The sequence below is a fragment of the Coregonus clupeaformis genome, chromosome 11, assembly GCF_020615455.1.
Source record: "Coregonus clupeaformis isolate EN_2021a chromosome 11, ASM2061545v1, whole genome shotgun sequence".
Taxonomy (NCBI): domain Eukaryota; kingdom Metazoa; phylum Chordata; class Actinopteri; order Salmoniformes; family Salmonidae; genus Coregonus; species Coregonus clupeaformis.
The window spans coordinates 30241302-30260736 of record NC_059202.1 but is presented as its reverse complement, the minus strand read 5'-3'; the positions used below and the strand labels follow the sequence as shown (position 1 = coordinate 30260736).

At 42.7% G+C, this 19435-nt stretch overlaps 1 protein-coding gene across 2 annotated transcripts in view; it reads left to right on the top strand.

Annotated features, from left to right (window-relative positions):
• Positions 1-19435, top strand: part of LOC121576753 (protein kinase C-binding protein NELL2) — a 136180-nt gene that overhangs the window by 48468 nt on the left and 68277 nt on the right. For both annotated transcript variants that reach the window (XM_041890179.1, XM_041890178.1), the window contains 3 exons: positions 4753-4844; positions 8034-8139; positions 8538-8666. In XM_041890179.1, the coding sequence (XP_041746113.1) occupies positions 4753-4844; positions 8034-8139; positions 8538-8666 (327 nt within the window). The remainder of the gene's footprint in view (positions 1-4752; positions 4845-8033; positions 8140-8537; positions 8667-19435) is intronic.

Sequence of the window (19435 nt, the reverse complement as noted above, 5' to 3'; positions counted from 1 at the left end):
TGGCTCAAATTAAGATCCTATATCTGTACATGCTGTATGTCACATATTCAAACGTTCCCTCAACTTTATGTTTGCTCTCAATAAGACATGGCTCTTGTTTTTGCCTCTTGTGTGGCAGCCTATACCGTGTGTATATGTGTATATATATGTGTATATATAGACCGAGTGGCGCAGTGGTCTAAGGCACTGCATCGCAGTGCGAGCTGTGCCACTAGAGATCCTGGTTCGAGTCCAGGCTCTGTCGCAGCCGGCCGCGACTGGGAGATCCATGGGCGGCGCACAATTGGTCCAACGTAGGGGAGGGTTTGGCCGGCAGGGATGTGGGTTTGTTTCCCACGGGGGGCCAGTATGAAAAACAAAACAAAAAAGCATTCACTAACTCTAAGTCGCTCTGGATAAGAGCGTCTGCTAAATGACTAAAATGTAAATGTAATATATATATATATATATATACATACATACAGTGGGGAGAACAAATATTTGATACACTGCCGATTTTGCAGGTTTTCCTACTTACAAAGCATGTAGAGGTCTGTAATTTTCATCTTAGGTACACTTCAACTGTGAGAGACGAAAATCCAGAAAATCACATTGTATGATTTTTAAGTAATTAATTTGCATTTTATTGCATGACATAAGTATTTGATCACCTACCAACCAGTAAGAATTCCGGGTCTCACAGACCTGTTAGTTTTTCTTTAAGAAGCCCTCCTGTTCTCCACTCATTACCTGTATTAACTGCACCTGTTTGAACTCATTACCTGTATAAAAGACACCTTTCCACACACTCAATCAAACAGACTCCAACCTCTCCACAATGGCCAAGACCAGAGAGCTGTGTAAGGACATCAGGGATAAAATTGTAGACCTGCACAAGGCTGGGATGGGCTACAGGACAATAGGCAAGCAGCTTGGTGAGAAGGCAACAACTGTTGGCGCAATTATTAGAAAATGGAAGAAATTCAAGATGACGGTCAATCACACTCGGTCTGGGGCTCCATGCAAGATCTCACCTCGTGGGGCATCAATGATCATGAGGAAGGTGAGGGATCAGCCCAGAACTACACGGCAGGACTTGGTCAATGACCTGAAGAGAGCTGGGACCATAGTCTCAAAGAAAACCATTAGTAACACACTACGCCATCATTGATTTAAAATCCTGCAGCGCACGCAAGGTCCCCCTGCTCAAGCCAGCGCATGTCCAGGCCTGTCTGAAGTTTGCCAATTACCATCTGGATGATCCAGAGGAGGAATGGGAGAAGGTCCTGTGGTCTGATGAGACAAAAATAGAGCTTTTTGGTCTAAACTCCACTCGCCGTGTTTGGAGGAAGAAGAAGGATGAGTACAACCCCAATAACACCATCCCAACCATGAAGCATGGAGGTGGAAACATAATTCTTTGGGGACGCTTTTCTGCAAAGGGGACAGGACGACTGCACCGTATTGAGGGGAGGATGGATGGGGCCATGTATCGTGAGATCTTGGCCAACAACCTCCTTCCCTCAGTAAGAGCATTGAAGATGGGTCGTGGCTGGGTCTTCCAGCATGACAACGAACCGAAACACACAGCCAGGGCAACTAAGGAGTGGCTCCGTAAGAAGCATCTCAAGGTCCTGGAGTGGCCTAGCCAGTCTCCAGACCTGAACCCAATAGAAAATCTTTGGAGGGAGCTGAAAGTCTGTATTGCCCAGCGACAGCCCCGAAACCTGAAGGATCTGGAGAAGGTCTGTATGGAGGAATGGGCCAAAATTCCTGCTGCAGTGTGTGCAAAACCTGGTCAAGACCTACAGGAAACGTATGATCTCTGTAATTGCAAACAAAGGTTTCTGTACCAAATATTAAGTTCTGCTTTTCTGATGTATGAAATACTTATGTCATGCAATAAAATGCTAATTAATTACTTAAAAATCATACAATGTGATTTTCTGGATTTTTGTTTTAGATTCCATCTCTCACAGTTGAAGTGTACCTATGATAAAAATTACAGACCTCTACATGCTTTGTAAGTAGGAAAACCTGCAAAATCGGCAGTGTATCAAATACTTGTTCTCCCCACTGTATATATATATATATACAGTACCAGTCAAAAGTTTGGACGCACCTACTCATTCCAGGGTTTTTCTTTATTTTCTACATTGTAGAATAATAGTGAAGACATCAAAACTATGAAATAACACATATGGAATCATGTAGTAACCAAAAAAGTGTTAAACAAATCAAAATATATTTTATATTTGAGATTCTTCAAATAGCCAACCTTTGCATTTATGACAGCTTTGCACACTCTTGGCATTCTCTCAACCAGCTTCACCTGGACTGCTTTTCCAACAGTCTTGAAGGAGTTCCCACATATGCTGAGCACTTGTTGGCTGCTTTTCCTTCACTCTGCCGGTCGACCCATCCCAAAACATCTAAATTGGGTTAAGGTCGGGGGATTGTGCAGGCCAGGTCATCTGATGCAGCACTCCATCATTCTCCATCTTGATAAAATAGCCCTTACTCAGCCTGGAGGTGTGTTGGTTCATTGTCCTGTTGAAAAACAAATGATAGTCCCACTAAGCCCAAACGAGATGGGATGGCGTATTGCTGCAGAATGCTGTGGTAGCCATGCTGGTTAAGTGTGCCTTGAATTCTAAATAAATCACAGACTGTGTCACCAGAAAAGCACCCCCACACCATAACACCTCCTCCTCCATGTTTTACGGTGGGAACTACACATGTGGAGATCATCCGTTCACTCACACAGCATCTCACAAAGACACAGTGGTTGGAACCAAAAATCTCACATTTGGACTCCAGACTAAAGGACACATTTCCACCGGTCTAATGTCCATTGCTCGTGTTTCTTGGCCCAAGCAGGTCTCTTCTTCATATTGGTGTCCTTTAGTAGTGGTTTCTTTGCAGCAATTTGATCATGAAGGCCTGATTCACACAGTCCTCTCTGAACAGTTGATGTTGAGATGTGCATGTTACTGGTAACTCTAATGAACTTATCCTCTGCAGCAGAGGTAACTCTGGGTCTTCCATTTCTGTGGCGGTCCTTATGAGAGCCAGTTTCATCATAGCGCTTTATGGTTTTTGCGACTGCACTTGAAGAAACTTTCAAAGTTCTTGAAATGTTCCTTATTGACTGACCTTCATGTCTTAAAGTAATGATGGACTGTCGTTTCTCTTTGCTTATTTGATCTGTTCTTGCCATAATATGGACTTGGTCTTTTACCAAATAGGGCTATCTTCTGTATACCACCCCTGCCTTGTCACAACACAACTGATTGGCTCAAATGCATTAAGAAGGAAAGAAATTCCACCAATTAACTTTTAAGAAGGCACACCTGTTAATTGAAATATATTCTAGGTGACTACCTTATGAAGCTGGTATTGGCTGTGTAAGGGCTATTTGACCAAGATGGAGAATGATGGAGTGCTGCATCAGATGACCTGGCCTCCACAATCCCCCGACCTCAACCCAATTGAGATTTTTTGAGATGAGTCAGACGGCAGAGTGAAGGAAAAGCAGCCAACAAGTGCTCAGCATTTGCGGGAACTCCTTCAAGACTGTTAGAAAAGCATTCCAGGTGAAGCTGGTTGAGAGAATGCCAAGAGTGTGCTAAGCTGTCATCAAGGCAAAGGGTGGCTATTTGAAGAATCTCAAATCTCAAATATATTTTTATTTTAACACTTTTACTACATGATTCCATACGTGTTATTTCATAGTTTAGATGTCTTCACTATTATTCTACATTGTAAAAATAAAGAAAAACGCTTGAATGAGTAGGTGTGTCCAAACTTTTGACTGGTACTGTATATATACAATACCATTTGACTGGTACTGTGTATATATATACAGTACCAGTCAAAAGTTTGGACACAACTACTCATTCAAGGGTTTTTCTGGGTGGGTTACACAGTACATATTCTCAAGTGTAAATTGAATTCACTTCAAACTCGCACTCTACAAAACCTCCATTAGCTTAGCTAGCTAATCAGGCTGTGTTGATGTAATCACTCCCACACCATACCCACTTCATACCCAGCTGCACTGCGTTGTGGCGGGCGGAGTGTGTTATAAGGTCTGTAAGCATCCTAGTCTGACATCAACACACTGGTATTAATCCTCCTGCTACTGTGTCTCTACCGTGGTTCTGTGTACAGCACTTACCTCACTGAGGTAGACAAACAGGGTTTATTAAGCTTTGGTGTTAGACACAAAGACACGGCTCCCTCTACAAATGAAAACCTTATCTGTTCACATATTGTACAGTACCCTCCTCCATGGAGCCGGAGGCAGGGAGCTAGGTTCTCGTTCTGATGACTTGTCAAACACAATGTTTAATTGCGTTGTCAAAAGTTCAACATTGATTTTCCTGGTAATCACCATTCCAACATACTGGATGTGATGTATCAGTTTATTCCGTTTTACTACTGTAGTTCTTGTTTAGATGTAGGAATTCACAGTTTGATTGAAGTGTGAAGTGGCTTAGGGCTTGTCCTATATGGTGCTTTCCTCCAATAATTCTGATAACCAGATAGCCTATCCACTCAAACCTCCACATCAAACTGACACATTTAATACAATGTTCTGCCCAAGTAAGAGTGACATTGAAGTCCAATGCTCCAATTATTTTTTCTGATAATAAAGATTGCCATGTCTCACCCCAGTGTGTCTCCCCACACCACCACAGGTTGTCACAGACTGTCATACTGAAAAGTGTGTGTGTGTGTCCCTGCATGTACGTGTGTGTCTATTTCCAGCTGTATGCCATTTCGAGGAAGAAGAGTTGGTGGAGGGAGATCAGAAAGCGGTGCATTATAACTCTGGCAGATGCCAGCTGTCCGAGTGCAGAGTGAGTAACACTACAGCCCTAATGAAAACATACAACTGGTGTTTTTCTGCAGTACTGCTTGCTTTAAACTCCTACAACTCTTCTGAAAAAATACAATAATTCAAGCAAACAACCACAAAGTGTATTTCAGTCTTTTCATTTCCATCTTGATGTGAATGACAGCCTTATCAAATACTGATTCCAGACTGGAGCTGCTCTCCTCAGGCCAGGGGCTAAATCAAGCCTGAATGAGAGACTGTGATGGGCCGTCAACATCAGCTAAATTTATTGATCTGTTGGTTATCAACTTTCCATTTTTTCTATTGCTCTCTAAGGGGAAAGTAAATGGGCAGAACTGAGTAATTGAGTTTCCATGAGGGTACCAAACTGTCACAGCATGTCAATCACTCAGTGTTTTGATCGATCCTCATCAAATAGATCTATGGATTCCTGCATGGCCCTATAGATTTTATCTATTAAAAAAATGGTGCCCGTAAGTAAGCATTTCACTGTTAGTCTAAACCTGTTGTTTACTAAGCATGTGACAATTAAGATTTTATTTTATTTGAGACTGATGGATGTACACTCTTAGAATAAAGGTGCTAAGTACAACCATACAGGGTTCTTCGGGTTGTCCCCATAGGGGAACCCTTTTTGGTTCTGGGTAGAACCCTTTGCAGAGGGTTCTATCTAGAACCCTCTATGTAGGGTTCTTCAAAGAACCACCTGTATATGGTTCTACCTAGAACCCTCTATGATGGGTTTTACCAATAACCATTTTATAATCTAAAGGTTCTTCCTAAAACCGTCTATGAAGGGTTCTACCGAGAACCCTTTTATCTTAGGAGGCCTAAATGAACGGTTCCACCAGCCTTATTAGCCTTTAAAATGTATAATTTATGATAACATATTACATATCTCATAAGGCCTTTCTTTAAGGCCTATATATACCCTAACACAGTGGTGTTAGGAATCTCCTGGTTTTCAGGCCACATCAGCCCCGCAAATCACATTATGCTGGCTTGCGTAAGTGATGTGTAATTCTATTGGAATCCAGCCAGAGTTAGGATATCAAAGAAGTGAAATTGTTAATCACCCACAACCTGCACTCAGGGTGACTGCAGGGTCTGGAACAACCATCTCAGTAACGGGTGCAATAAATCCAACAGATTGGATTAGTTTAGAAAACTGTATGTTATTAATCTTTGTGTAGCATAAAATGTATCGACCAATCAATGTACATGCAAAAACACAGATATTACAGTAAAACAACCAATTCTGAAAATCTCCCTGCAATAGAGCATGCTGGGAAATATTATATATGGTTCTATGTAGAACCCTTCTTGCCTACCAAATAATCTTTCTTGCCTTCCAAAGAATAATCTTCCAAAAAAGGTTATTTAGGATGTTAAAGGTTGTAGGTAGAACCCTTTGCCTTACAAAGAACCCTTGTCTTCCAGAAAGGGTTCTTCTGATCAAAACGATTCTTGGTAGAACCCTATCCCTCCGCGAAGAACCCTTTTGGAACCCTTTTTTTTCTAAGAGTGTAGGGTGAGGTCACTCACCTGGCCCACTGGCAGCACCTGCTTTCTGACATCACAGAGACAGGCATGGATAAAGATACAGCTACAGACACAGATAGACTCAGAGATACACAGTTACAGACACAGTTACAGACACAGATAGACTCAGAGAGACACAGTTACAGACACAGTTACAGACACAGATAGACTCAGAGAAACACAGTTACAGACACAGTTACAGACACAGATAGACTCAGATATACACAGTTACAGACACAGATAGACTCAGAGAGACACAGTTACAGACACAGTTACAGACACAGATAGACTCAGAGATACACAGTTACAGACACAGATAGACTCAGAGATACACAGTTACAGACACAGTTACAGACACAGTTACAGACACAGATAGACTCAGAGATACACAGTTACAGACACAGATATAGACATACAATAGATAAAGATAGACACAGAAAGACACACACAGACATAGACACAGGCAACAGACACAAGCTGCAGATCCAGACATTGGCTGCAGATGAAAGGACTGGGTGATGGGAATAGTCATCCTGGTCCTCCAGTCTCAGACAGGTGGCCATCTGGCTACTGGTGACAGCTGCCTGTCATGTCATATGCCTCTGATCTCATGTCTGACTGCTGCTGGTTGTGGGAGGTTTCTAGGGAGGGACTGACTAACATAGAGATACAACTATTAGATGTATCTCTATTTTGACTGAGCTGTGTGGAATGTAGCTAGTTAGAGATGAGTTCTAAGTTGGTTTATTAGGTTGGTTTTCTCTGGTTGTGTGTTAATGATCATGAATCGGCATCAGTCAGGTAGACAGAGCGGAGAGGAGCGGAGCCATTAAAGATGGCTGTTGAAGAGATGGTGGAGAGGGAGCCCCCTAATAACATTTACTGTCTAATAACACAATTGGGGACAATTACACTGATTTCATATCCTTCTCTGTTCAATTAGATATCATGCTCATACTCATCATAAACCTCAATAGACTGGTTGGTTGTTTAGCAACAAAACCGACTTGTGCGCAACTATGGGACAAAAGAGACGGGGTTGGCTTATAAACTATATTTAGTCTCCAAATATTTATTGAAAACATAAATACATTTGCACAATGAGCACTTGTTGTCTCTCAAATACATAGTTACAGTTGTTGGTTAGCTAGCTAGGGAATATTTGCCATATTAGCATAGACATGACATGAGTCAAAACACCTCAAAACATGACGGGGTATCAATAACAAGATACAACGAGCTGAAACAAGATACCTACAATTCCCCACATGGCAGCTTCTTGTCATTGTTTCTAGCTATCTGACCGTTCAGAATCATAACACCACACGGCCTTCTACCTCATCGATACGCGTGCATCGTTTTCGTGACATTGTCAGCCAACCCGTCTATAGGTAAGAGAATCGACATGCAGAGTTTTACTACAGCTAAACACTAACCTGAAATATGTAGACCTTACTGCTATTGACCCATCATTATGTCACTTTAGTTAGGAAGATGTGCACAGTGAGGAAGGAGGCACAAAATGGATGCCTAATTGCCTCTAATTAAATTCAAGCCTTATCAAATCTGTGGGAAACCAGCAGCTGAGCTAATCTAACCCTCATTGGGTTGTATCTCATATTGTTTCTCATTTTTTCCCTGTTACTAGGAAAGGACCATGCATCGGGTCGTCATGACAACCCCCTGTCCTGAGCTCAACTGTCCAGAGTCCGAGCAGGTCACCCTCACCAACAGGTGCTGCAAAGTCTGCAGAGGTATGGGAAAATACACTTACCTACCTATATTCTACAGTACAGATGTAAACCTTAAAATAATCAGAAAATCATGACTGGAATCATTGCAAGAAACCCACCTGGACTGTTAAACCCAGTCTGACAACAGTGACTGTTTGTAACCTCCATAGAGATAGATAGAGGACTAATCTTTGTATCTGTGCCATTATAGCGTCTGTGACAGCATGGGCAGCGCAATTGGGGCTATCTCCATTTTAAAGTAGTACATTTTGGCTGATTGCTCCCAACTCATAGGAATCATCACCCAGTTGACTGCTTTAATATGGTGGAAGCCATCAATGGCAATGTCCATGCTAAAACAGGTTATATCCATGATGAGTCCTCTATCTCTATGGTAACCTCTGACCTCTGTGCCCTAGGTCATGACTTCTGTGCCGAGGGCCACGGCTGTGTGGAGCACTCTGACTGTATCAACTTGGAGGCTGGGGCCTGTTGCAGCTGCAAGGGCGGCTTCCGCCCGCTCCGAGACGACAACGCATACTGTGAAGGTACACAAAGGATTCTAATAGAATAATAATAGAATTGATAACAAACACCTTCCATTGAACTACTATTTTCCTCCAAGAGAATGTCTTTTGTAGATCCAGTTTGCTTTTCATGTTGTGCACTTTGGTTGAACTGTGAGCTACTTGTGACAGCATAATTTTTATTTTGCAACAAAACGACAAATCTTTCAATACATTGAGAGATGACATACTGTTGAACAGACTGTCTGCTGTGATTTGTGTAGAGGTATTAGTCATACGTACAGTGTCCGATCCAGGGACTTGCTTTCACTGACATTCTCACACCACTCTTGTCCCTTTGTCTGCTTGTGGTCAGTCTCTACTCTCACTGTCAAGAATGCATGAGTGATATTTTATGAGCAGAGACCTTCATAAGGAGTGCTATCATGTAAGGAGTGCTATCATGTAAGGAGTGCTATCATGTAAGTAGTGCTACACTATATATACAAAGTATGTGGACAACCCTTCAAATTAGTGGATTCGGCTATTTCAGCCACACCCGTTGCTGACAGGTGTATCAAATCAAGCTCACAGCCATGCAATCTCCATAGACAAACATTGGTAGTAAAATGGCCCATACTGAAGAGCTCAGTGACTTTCAACTTGGCACCGTCATAGGATTCCACCTTTCCAACAAGTCAGTTTGTTACATTTCTGCCCTGCTAGAGCTGCCCCGGTCAACTGTAACAATGGCTCAGCCGCGACGTTGTAGGCCACACAAGCTCACAGAATGGGACCGCAGAGTGCTGAAGCGTGTAGCGCGTAAATGTAATCTGTCCTCGGTTGCAACACTCACTACCGAGTTCCAAACTGCCTCTGGAAGCAACATCAGCACAATAACTGTTCGTCGGGAGTTTCATGTCCTCCTGAGACCCAGCCCATTGACTTATGTCCACTGTAGTGGACATTTGAGTTTCATCCCTCTTCTTGGAATCTTTTGTGCAAGTCTCTTAATTCCTGATGTACTGTACAGAGGACATCCTGGGCTTTTCAGTGATATGTCATTTGATTGGCTGGGAGGCCGGGAACCGCCTCTATCTTTCCTTTCAAAATGGACGGCATAGGAACAAGCACATTTTATGGAAAGATGAGAGGTAAGTCAAATATTGTTTGTCTATGGTTTTGTTACTATGATAATCATATATTTTCTTGTTCATGAAGGTGTTAGGAATCATATATTTAGTTCTGATAGCAACTAAATTATGTATCTTTTGAAAGATTTGCCATTTTATGAATGTCAATTATAGTGGACATCAGGACTATCTTCATGTAAATAATGACTCCACATTGTCGTAGGAAACAGAACTGAAGCAGAAAGAATTCTTTACCGAATAGTCGAGGGAGATTCAGATTTGGAGTTGTCAGATGATGAGAGAGATGAGGATAAGTTTCAACCAGTGATACAAAAACGGTGATGAAGAAGAGGAAGACAATGCAGAAGGCTCAGTTGAAGGGACAGATGCAGACACAGACACAGATACAGACAGGGATGAACAGGAAACTCAGTCGCCCTCTGTGGGCCAGGAGTAACATGTATGTTTGATGCAGTTCCACAATTTTAAATTCAGCTGCATTGAGTATTTAAACTGTTATTACTTATCATTTATTATTCTTTTTTCCTTCATATCAGATTTGCACCTGTGTTACCTGGGCTTCCTGTGTTTCAAGATGACCCTACAACACGTGCAGACTGGAGTCCAATTGAATACTTTTCACAGTACATTGACAACAAGGTCTTTGAAGATTTGGCAACATACACAAATCAAAGAGAGCTGCAAATCAAAGGAGTGTGCATGAACACCACGCCACAAGAAATAAAAATCTTCTTGGGCATTTCAGTCCACATGGCCTGCCTTGGCTATCCCAGAATTAAAATGTTTTGGGCCAACAAAACTAAAGTGCCAGTCATAAGTAGCAAAATGACTAGGGATAGATTCTTCAGGATAAGAAATTCCCTCAAGATTGTCAATGACCTGGCTGTAACAGAGGAAACAAAGAAGGCAGATATTCTTTGGAAAGTCAGGCCAATACTCGATCGTGTGCGCCAAGGCTGTCTCAGCCTTGCAAAGCCAGAAAGGGTCTGCATTGATGAGCAAATCATCCCATTCACAGGCCGTTGTCCAGTCAGGCAATATGTTCCCGGCAAGCCAAACCCTACTGGCCTAAAGGTCTTTGTCCTTGCATCCCCAAATGGTCTGATGCTTGATTTTGAAGTCTACCAAGGGAAGAATACCTTTACAGTCCAAAGGTTAGGAGTTGGAGCTGCAGCAGTTCTACGCATGGTTGAATCTGTTCCAACAGGAAGCCACATATTCTTTGACAGGTACTTCACAACCATAGATCTATTGGATGCATTGCTGGCAAAGGGCCTTCCTGCAACTGGAACTATAATGAAGAACCGTGTCCCAAAGCTGTGCCAGCTGCCAGTAGACAAACAGTTGAAAAAAGAGGGGAGAGGAACATCAGTGTCAGTGGCCAGAAAGAGTCCTGAGCTGGCCATCACAAAATGGTTCGACAACAAACCAGTGCTCATGGCATCCACTGTACATGGGAAAGACCCAGAAGACATCTGTACCAGATGGTCCCAGAAAGAAAAGCACCTGGTCCAGGTTAAAAGACCAGCAGTAATTAAGCAGTATAATGATAACATGGGTGGCGTAGATCTTTGTGATCGCATGCTTAGCTTCTATCGTATGTCAAGCAGGACCAAGAAGTGGACATTGCGCGTGATCAGTCACTTCTTTGATGTTGCCATCACCAACTCCTGGATACAATACCAGTCTGACAGCAAAGCTCTGCACAGACCATCCAAGAACACACATCAGTACCTGGACTTCAAACTACTCCTAGCTGAGGAGCTGTTGGAGAGTCCGGAACTGGAAAACAGTTGTGAAGAGAGTGAGGATGAGTATGAGCCACCATCTAAAATGAGGATCCCACAACCAGAGCCATCTGTGCGCAGACTAGGAGCCATGCACATGCCTGAGATGATGGATACCAAGCATGCAGAAAGATGCAGAAATAAGGGCTGCAAGAGCAAGACGTACATGAGATGTACCAAATGCAAGATGTTCCTCTGCATTACCAAAAGAGAAATTGCTTCCAGGACTTTCACCACTAACAAAGAAAATACTAAGAACAAAATGAAGAGTGAAGGAAAAAGCTAGATTGGATTCAGTTTGACAGAAGGAAAAAATCCAAAATAAATCTGTTACACATTAGTTATATGTTCATTGTTCAAATAACACTGAAAGGATTCAAGGGGACCAATCAAAGGATATGGACATAACAAAGTGTTAAGCTTTAATAGTAAAGCTATCCTTGCGAAATGTAAGGAAAAGGATTCAAGAATGATTAATGTGTATTGTATAATCAAAATGTCTGTATTCTTGGATAATAATCAATCTACAGCCCAAAATGTATGTATTCTTAGTTCATAAAAACTCTGTAATCTGTAAGAACTCTGTAAAAATTTGTATCTACCAAATGTGTCTCTTTTCGTACTCAAATGATCCTGTTGTCCACTACAGTGGACATGCTGTAAAATAAAAAATTAAAATTAAAATTAAAATGTGGAAATTGTAGGATGCTTTTTTTAACCCTAAACAGTTATTGAATCACAAAAAATATGATTAGGAAAAACAATATTTTCCTTGCTTCTCAGGAGGATGTAATGGGTTTCCATGGCCGAGCAGCCGCACACAAGCCTAAGATTATCATGCCAAGCGTCGGCTGGAGAGGTGTAAAGCTCGCCGCCATTGGACTCTGGAAAAGTGGAAACGCGTTCTCTGGAGTGATGAATCACGCTTCACCATCTGGCAGTCCGACGGACGAATCTGGGTTTGGCGGATGCCAGGAGAACGCTACCTGCCCCAATGCATAGTGCCAACTATAAAGTTTGGTGGAGGAGGAATAATGGTCTGGTTTTTCATGGTTTGGGTTAGGCCCCTTAGTTCCAGTGTAGGGAAATCTTAACGCTACAGCTTACAATGACATTCTAGATGATTCTGTGCTTCCAACTTTGTGGCAACAGTTTTCGGAATGTCCTTTCCTGTTTCAGCATGACAATGCCCCTGTGCACAAAGTGAGGTCCATACAGAAATGGTTTGTCGAACACAGTGTGGAAGAACTTGACTGGCCTGCACAGAGCCCTGACCTCAACCCCATCAAACACCTTTGGGATGAATTGGACGCAGACTGCGAGCCAGGCCTAATCGCCCAACATCAATGCCCGACCTCACTAATGCTCTTGTGGCTGAATGGAAGCAAGTCACCGCAGCAATGTTCCAACATCTAGTGGAAAGCCTTCCCAGAAGAGTGGAGGGGGACCAACTCCATATTAATGCCAATGATTTTGGAATGAGATGTTCGGCGAGCAGGTGTCCACATACTTTTGGTCATGTAGTGTATCATGTAATTAGTGCTATCATGTACAGTGCATTCAGAAACTATTCAGACCCCTTGACTTTTTCCACATTTTGTTTCGTTACAGCCTTATTCTAAAAAAGATTCAATAGTTTTTTTCCCTCATCAATCTACACAGAATACCCCATAATGACAAAACAAAAACAGGTTTTTAGAAATGTTGCTGTGTGCTTAGGGTCGTTGTCCTGTTAGAAGTTGAACCTTCGCCCCACTCTGAGGTCCTGAGTGCTCTGGATCATCAAGGATCTCTCTGTACTTTGCTCCGTTAATCTTTGCCTCGATCCTGACTAGTGTCCCAGTCCCTGCCGCTGAAAAACATCCCTACAACATGATGCTGCCACCACCATGCCTCACCGTAGGGATGGTGCCAGGTTTCGTCCAGACGTGATTCTTGGCATTTAGGCCAAAGAGTTCAATCTTGGTTTCATCAGACCAGAGAATCTTGTTTCTCATGGCCTGAGAGTCCTTTAGGTGCCTTTTGGCATACTCCAAGCGGGCTGTCATGTGACTTTTACTGAGGAGTGGCTTCTGTCTGGCCACTGATTGGCCTGATTGGTGGAGTGCTGCAAAGGTGGTTGTCCTTCTGGAAGGTTCTCTCATCTCCACAGAGGAACTCTGGAGCTTTTGTCAGAGTGACCATCGGGTTCCTGGTCACCTCCATGACCAAGGCCTTTCTCACCCGATTGCTCAGTTTGGATGGGCTTCCAGCATTAGGAAGAGTCTAGGTGGTTCCAAACTTCTTCCATTTAAGAATGATGGAGGCCACTGTGTTCTTGGGGTACTTCAATGCTGCAGACCTTTTTTGGTACCCTTCCCCAGATCTGTGCCTCGACACAATCCTGTCTCGGAGCTCTTCGGACAATTCCTTCAACCTCATGGCTTGGTTTTTGCTCTGACATGCACTGTCAACTGTGGGACCTTATATAGACAGGTGTGTGCCTTTCCAAATCATGTCCAATCAATTGAATTTACCACAGGTGGACTGATCAATGGAAAAAGGATGCACCTGAGCTCAATTTCAAGTCTCATAGCAAAGGGTTTGAATACTTATGTAAATAAGGTATTTCTGTTTATTTTTCAAACATTTGCCAAAAAACTTTTCACTTTGTCATTATGGGTATTGTGTGTAGATTGATGAGGAAAACTTTTTATTTAATCCATTTTAGAATAAAGCTGTAATGTAGCAAAATGTGGAAAAAGGGAAGGGGTCTGAATACTTTCCGAATGCACTGTAAGTAGCGCTATCATGTAAGTAGTGCTATCATGTAGTCCATTCTATTCATTGCTGATTGCATGCCAATACACTCATGTTTCAGGCCATGGTGTAAAATACATGGTGATTTATCATCTCATGATTGTTTTCTTATAAAACAGATTGTGATATATACGTAATGGTGATTTCCCCCTCTGCTTTTGAAGTTTGGAAAACGTGTTAAATTTCACATGGGTTGCCTGCTAAAATACATGCTCATAAATGCTATATAACATACACTGTGAAAATAGATGTCTTTGCCTCTCCTCCCCTCCCTCAGTGCTTCTTACTATACGGAATCTTCCTGGGATGATCATAGACGAGATGACTGCTTCATCTGCAGTGCTGTCATGCTATAACGTCTACAGTGTTTATCCCAACTCATAGTAATACATGTGGGATTCCGGAGCTAAATCTAAACATGACGTTGATGACTAGTGCAAATAAGCCATCAAATCTTGGCACAATATCCCTTTTTTCCTCGTTGCTTCACTCCGTGCCTGTGTGCATACATGCCCTACTTTTACCAAGCTGACGAATTCCCTCCAACTTTTCCCTCCCTCCACTGTGTACAGGCAGAACTACTGGCAGCTTAACCCACTATATGTTGGAGGGAAGAGTTTTGCTAAAGGCTTCGCTAAATCTGTGTGGAAGACTTGTCCAATGTTTTTGCACACCCATTGCGTGATGAATGTGAAGGTTTGAATTACGTGTGCATATTTAAATTTAGGATTTATCCATATTTTTGTTTTTTGTGTGTTTATCCTGCTTTATCTTGGTGTTGCAGTATGTTTGGAAATGTATCATATTTATGGCTGTATTCAGTTATTCACTGAATGACTCAGAACAGCCATTCCATCAAAGGGGCAATCAGCAATTGAAACGACAACAAAGCGTTTTCCCCGCCACTGTTTCGGTAAAACGCTGAGTGATGAGGCTGGAGAAATGTAACCACTCTTACATTCTTAGACTTAGCTATGGATGCATGGACTGGCCAACTTAACTCGAGAGTGACCCAGGTCTCTGTATGAAATTGGATGGGGGTGTGATCTGAAAACTGCGTTTGCATCTGAAAATGCGTAGGGAACAAATTGACTATTGTAACGCTCACAAAATAAATGTACTTTTTGGGGGGCTTCTGGAAATCACTTATATTTTGAGTACTGTGCCCTGCAAAAATAAATGGACCAGTCAACATACACTATTTGTTTTGAGGATCACACAGGTGTATGAGAGAATGTTGTTGTTCAGATAATAGTCTGGACAAAGGTAGCTACGCCATTTTGCTGTTGACGGTTGGTGGATGTCAGTAGACAAACGCACACAGAGATTGAAATTGGCAGGTTCCAATTGTTTGTCAGCTTCATTATCAGATCGCAGAAGAGATGAGATGGACTCTGATTGACAGTCTTGATACACACAATGTACATACAGTACACAATACTTAAAGTACATACAAAATATACACATACAGTTCCCTGCACCCATCAGGCAGGCATCAGATAGACTAGCTACAGTGAGGGAAAAAAGTATTTGATCCCCTGCTGATTTTGTACGTTTGACCACTGACAAAGAAATGATCAGTCTATAATTTTAATGGTAGGTTTATTTGAACAGTGTGAGACAGAATAACATAAAAAAAATCCAGAAAAACGCATGTCAAAAATGTTATAAATTGATTTGCATTTTAATGAGGGAAATAAGTATTTGACCCCTCTGCAAAACATGATTTAGTACTTGGTGGCAAAACCCTTGTTGGCAATCACAGAGGTCAGACGTTTCTTGTAGTTGGCCACCAGGTTTGCACACATCTCAGGAGGGATTTTGTCCCACTCCTCTTTGCAGATCTTCTCCAAGTCATTAAGGTTTCGAGGCTGACGTTTGGCAACTCAAACCTTCAGCTCCCTCCACAGATTTTCTATGGGATTAAGGTCTGGAGACTGGCTAGGCCACTCCAGGACCTTAATGTGCTTCTTCTTGAGCCAATCCTTTGTTGCCTTGGCCGTGTGTTTTGGGTCATTGTCATGCTGGATTACCCATCCACAACCCATTTTCAATGCCCTGGCTGAGGGAAGGAGGTTCTCACCCAAGATTTGACGGTACATGGCCCCGTCCATCGTCCCTTTGATGCGGTGAAGTTGTCCTGTCCCCTTAGCAGAAAAACACCCCCAAAGCATAATGTTTCCACCTCCATGTTTGATGGTGGGGATGGTATTCTTGGGGTTATAGGCAGCATTCCGCATTCCTCCTCACCCAGTTCTCCTCTGAATCATTCAGATGTTCATTGGCAAACTTCAGAAGGGCATGTATATGTGCTTTCTTGAGCAGGGGGACCTTGCGGGCGCTGCAGGATTTCAGTCCTTCACGGCGTAGTGTGTTACCAATTGTTTTCTTGGTGACTATGGTCCCTGCTGCCTTGAGATCATTGACAAGATCCTCCCGTGTAGTTCTGGGCTGATTCATCACCGTTCTCATGATCATTGCAACTCCACAAGGTGAGATCTTGTATGGAGCCCCAGGCCGAGGGAGATTGATAGTTATTTTGTGTTTCTTCCATTTGCGAATAATCGCACCAACTGTTGTCACCTTCTAACCAAGCCAGCCTTGTGTAGGTCTTCAATCTTGTCCCTGACATCCTTGGAGAGCTCTTTGGTCTTGGCCATGGTGGAGAGTTTGGAATCTGATTGATTGATTGCTTCTGTGGACAGGTGTCTTTTATACAGGTAACAAGCTGAGATTAGGAGCACTCCCTTTAAGTGTGCTCCTAATCTCAGCTCATTACCTGTATAAAATACACCTGGGAGCCAGAAATCTTTCTGATTGAGAGGGGGTCAAATACTTATTTCCCTCATTAAAATGCAAATCAATTTAGAACATTTTTGACATGTGTTTTTCTGGATTTTGTTGTTGTTATTCTGTCTCTCACTGTTAAAATAAACCTACCATTAAAATTATATACTGATCATTTCTTTGTCAGTGGGCAAACTTACAAAATCAATAGGGGATCAAATACTTTTTTCCCTCACTGTATATCTCTGTCTGAAGGAAAAGACAGACACTAACATTAGCTCTTTAAAACAGTCCTAGGTCACTGATGTGCTGAAAATAGCAGATGAGATCACTCCTGTGTAAATGTTTCATAGAAGCAGTGGTAGCAGAGAGGGGGGGATATACACTCTTCTCCCAGCCTCTCTCTGCTTTGTGAGATAAAGTGCTGTTCTCTCAGACAGAAAAGCACCAGAACCCATCTCTAAGGCTGTGTCCCAAATGGCACCTTGTTCCCTATATAGTGCACTACTTTTGACCACAGCCCTATGGGACCTGTAGTGCACTACATAGGGAATAGGGTACCATTTGGGATGTAGTCTCAGTCCCTCAGAAAGCAGCAGAAAGGCTCCTGAACAGCTTTTATCCCCAAGCCATAAGACTGCTGAACAGTTAATCAAATGGATACCCGGACTGTTCACATTGACCCCCTTTATTTTTATATATTTTTTGCACTGACTCTCTTGCACTGGCTCTATGATCACTCTAGACTCTACTCACACATACAGTCGTGGTCAAACGTTTTGAGAATGGCATAAGTATTGGTCTTCACAAAGTTTGCTGCTTCAGTGTTATGAGATATTTTTGTCATGGCATACTGAAGTATAATTACAAGCATTCCATAAGTGTCAAAGGCTTTCATTCTTGCATAATCAATGCTTGGAGTTTGTCAGACTTTGCGGGTTTTTGTTTGTCCACCCGCCTCTTGAGGATCGACCACAAGTTCTCAATGGGATTAAGGTCTGGGGAGTTTCCTGGCCATGGACCCAAAATGTTGATGTTTTGTTCCCCGAGCCACTTAGTTATCACTTTTGCCTTATAGCAAGATGCTCCATCATGCTGGAAAAGGCATTGGTCGTCACCAAACTGTTCTTGGATGGTTGGGAGAAGTTGCTCTCAGAGGATGTGTTGGTACCATTCTTTATTCATGGCTGTGTTCTTAGGAAAAAGAGTGAGCCCACTTCCTTGGCTGAGAAGCAACCCCACACATGAATGGTCTCAGGATGCTTTACTGTTGGCATGACACAGGACTGATGGTAGCGCTCACCTTGTCTTCTCCGGACAAGGTGTTTTCCAGATGCCCCAAACAATCGGAAAGGGGATTCATCAGAGAAAATGACTTTACCCCAGTCCTCAGCAGTCCAATCCCTGTACCTTTTGCAGAATATCAGTCTGTCCCTGATGTTTTTCCTGGAGAGAAGTGGCTTCCCCGCTGCCCTTCTTGACACCAGGCCATCCTCCAAAAGTCTTCCCCTCACTGTGCATGCAGATTTACTCACACCTGCCTGCTGCCATTCCTGAGCAAGCTCTGCACTGGTGGTGCCCCGAAACCCGCAGCTGGATCAACTTTAGGAGACGGTCCTGGCGCTTGCTGGACTTTCTTGGGCGCCCTGACGCTTTCTTCACAACTATTGAACCTCTCTCCTTGAAGTTCTTGATGATCCGATAAATGGTTGATTTAGGTGCAATCTTACTAGCAGCTATATCCTTGCCTGTGAAGCCCTTTTTGTGCAAAGCAATGATGACGGCACGTGTTTCCTTGCAGGTAACCATGGTTAACAGAGGAAGAACAATGATTTCAAGCACCACCCTCCTTTTAAAGCTTCCAGTCTGTTATTCTAACTCAATCAGCATGACAGAGTGATCTCCAGCCTTATCCTCGTCAACACTCTCACCTGTGTTAACGAGAGAATCACTGACATGATGGCAGCTGGTCCTTTTGTGGCAGGGCTGAAATGCAGTGGAAATGTTTTTGGGGGATTAAGTTCATTTTCATGGCAAAGAGGGAATTTGAAATGAATTGCAATTCATCTGATCACTCTTCATGACATTCTGGAGTATATGCAAATTGCCATCATCAAAACTGAGGCAGCAGACTTTGTGAAAATTAGTATTTGTGTCATTCTCCAAACTTTTGACCACGACTGTACATTACTGACACTCCAACACACATACATACACACTACATACGCTCACACACACAAAACACACACACACATGCATATTGACTCCACACACACACACACTC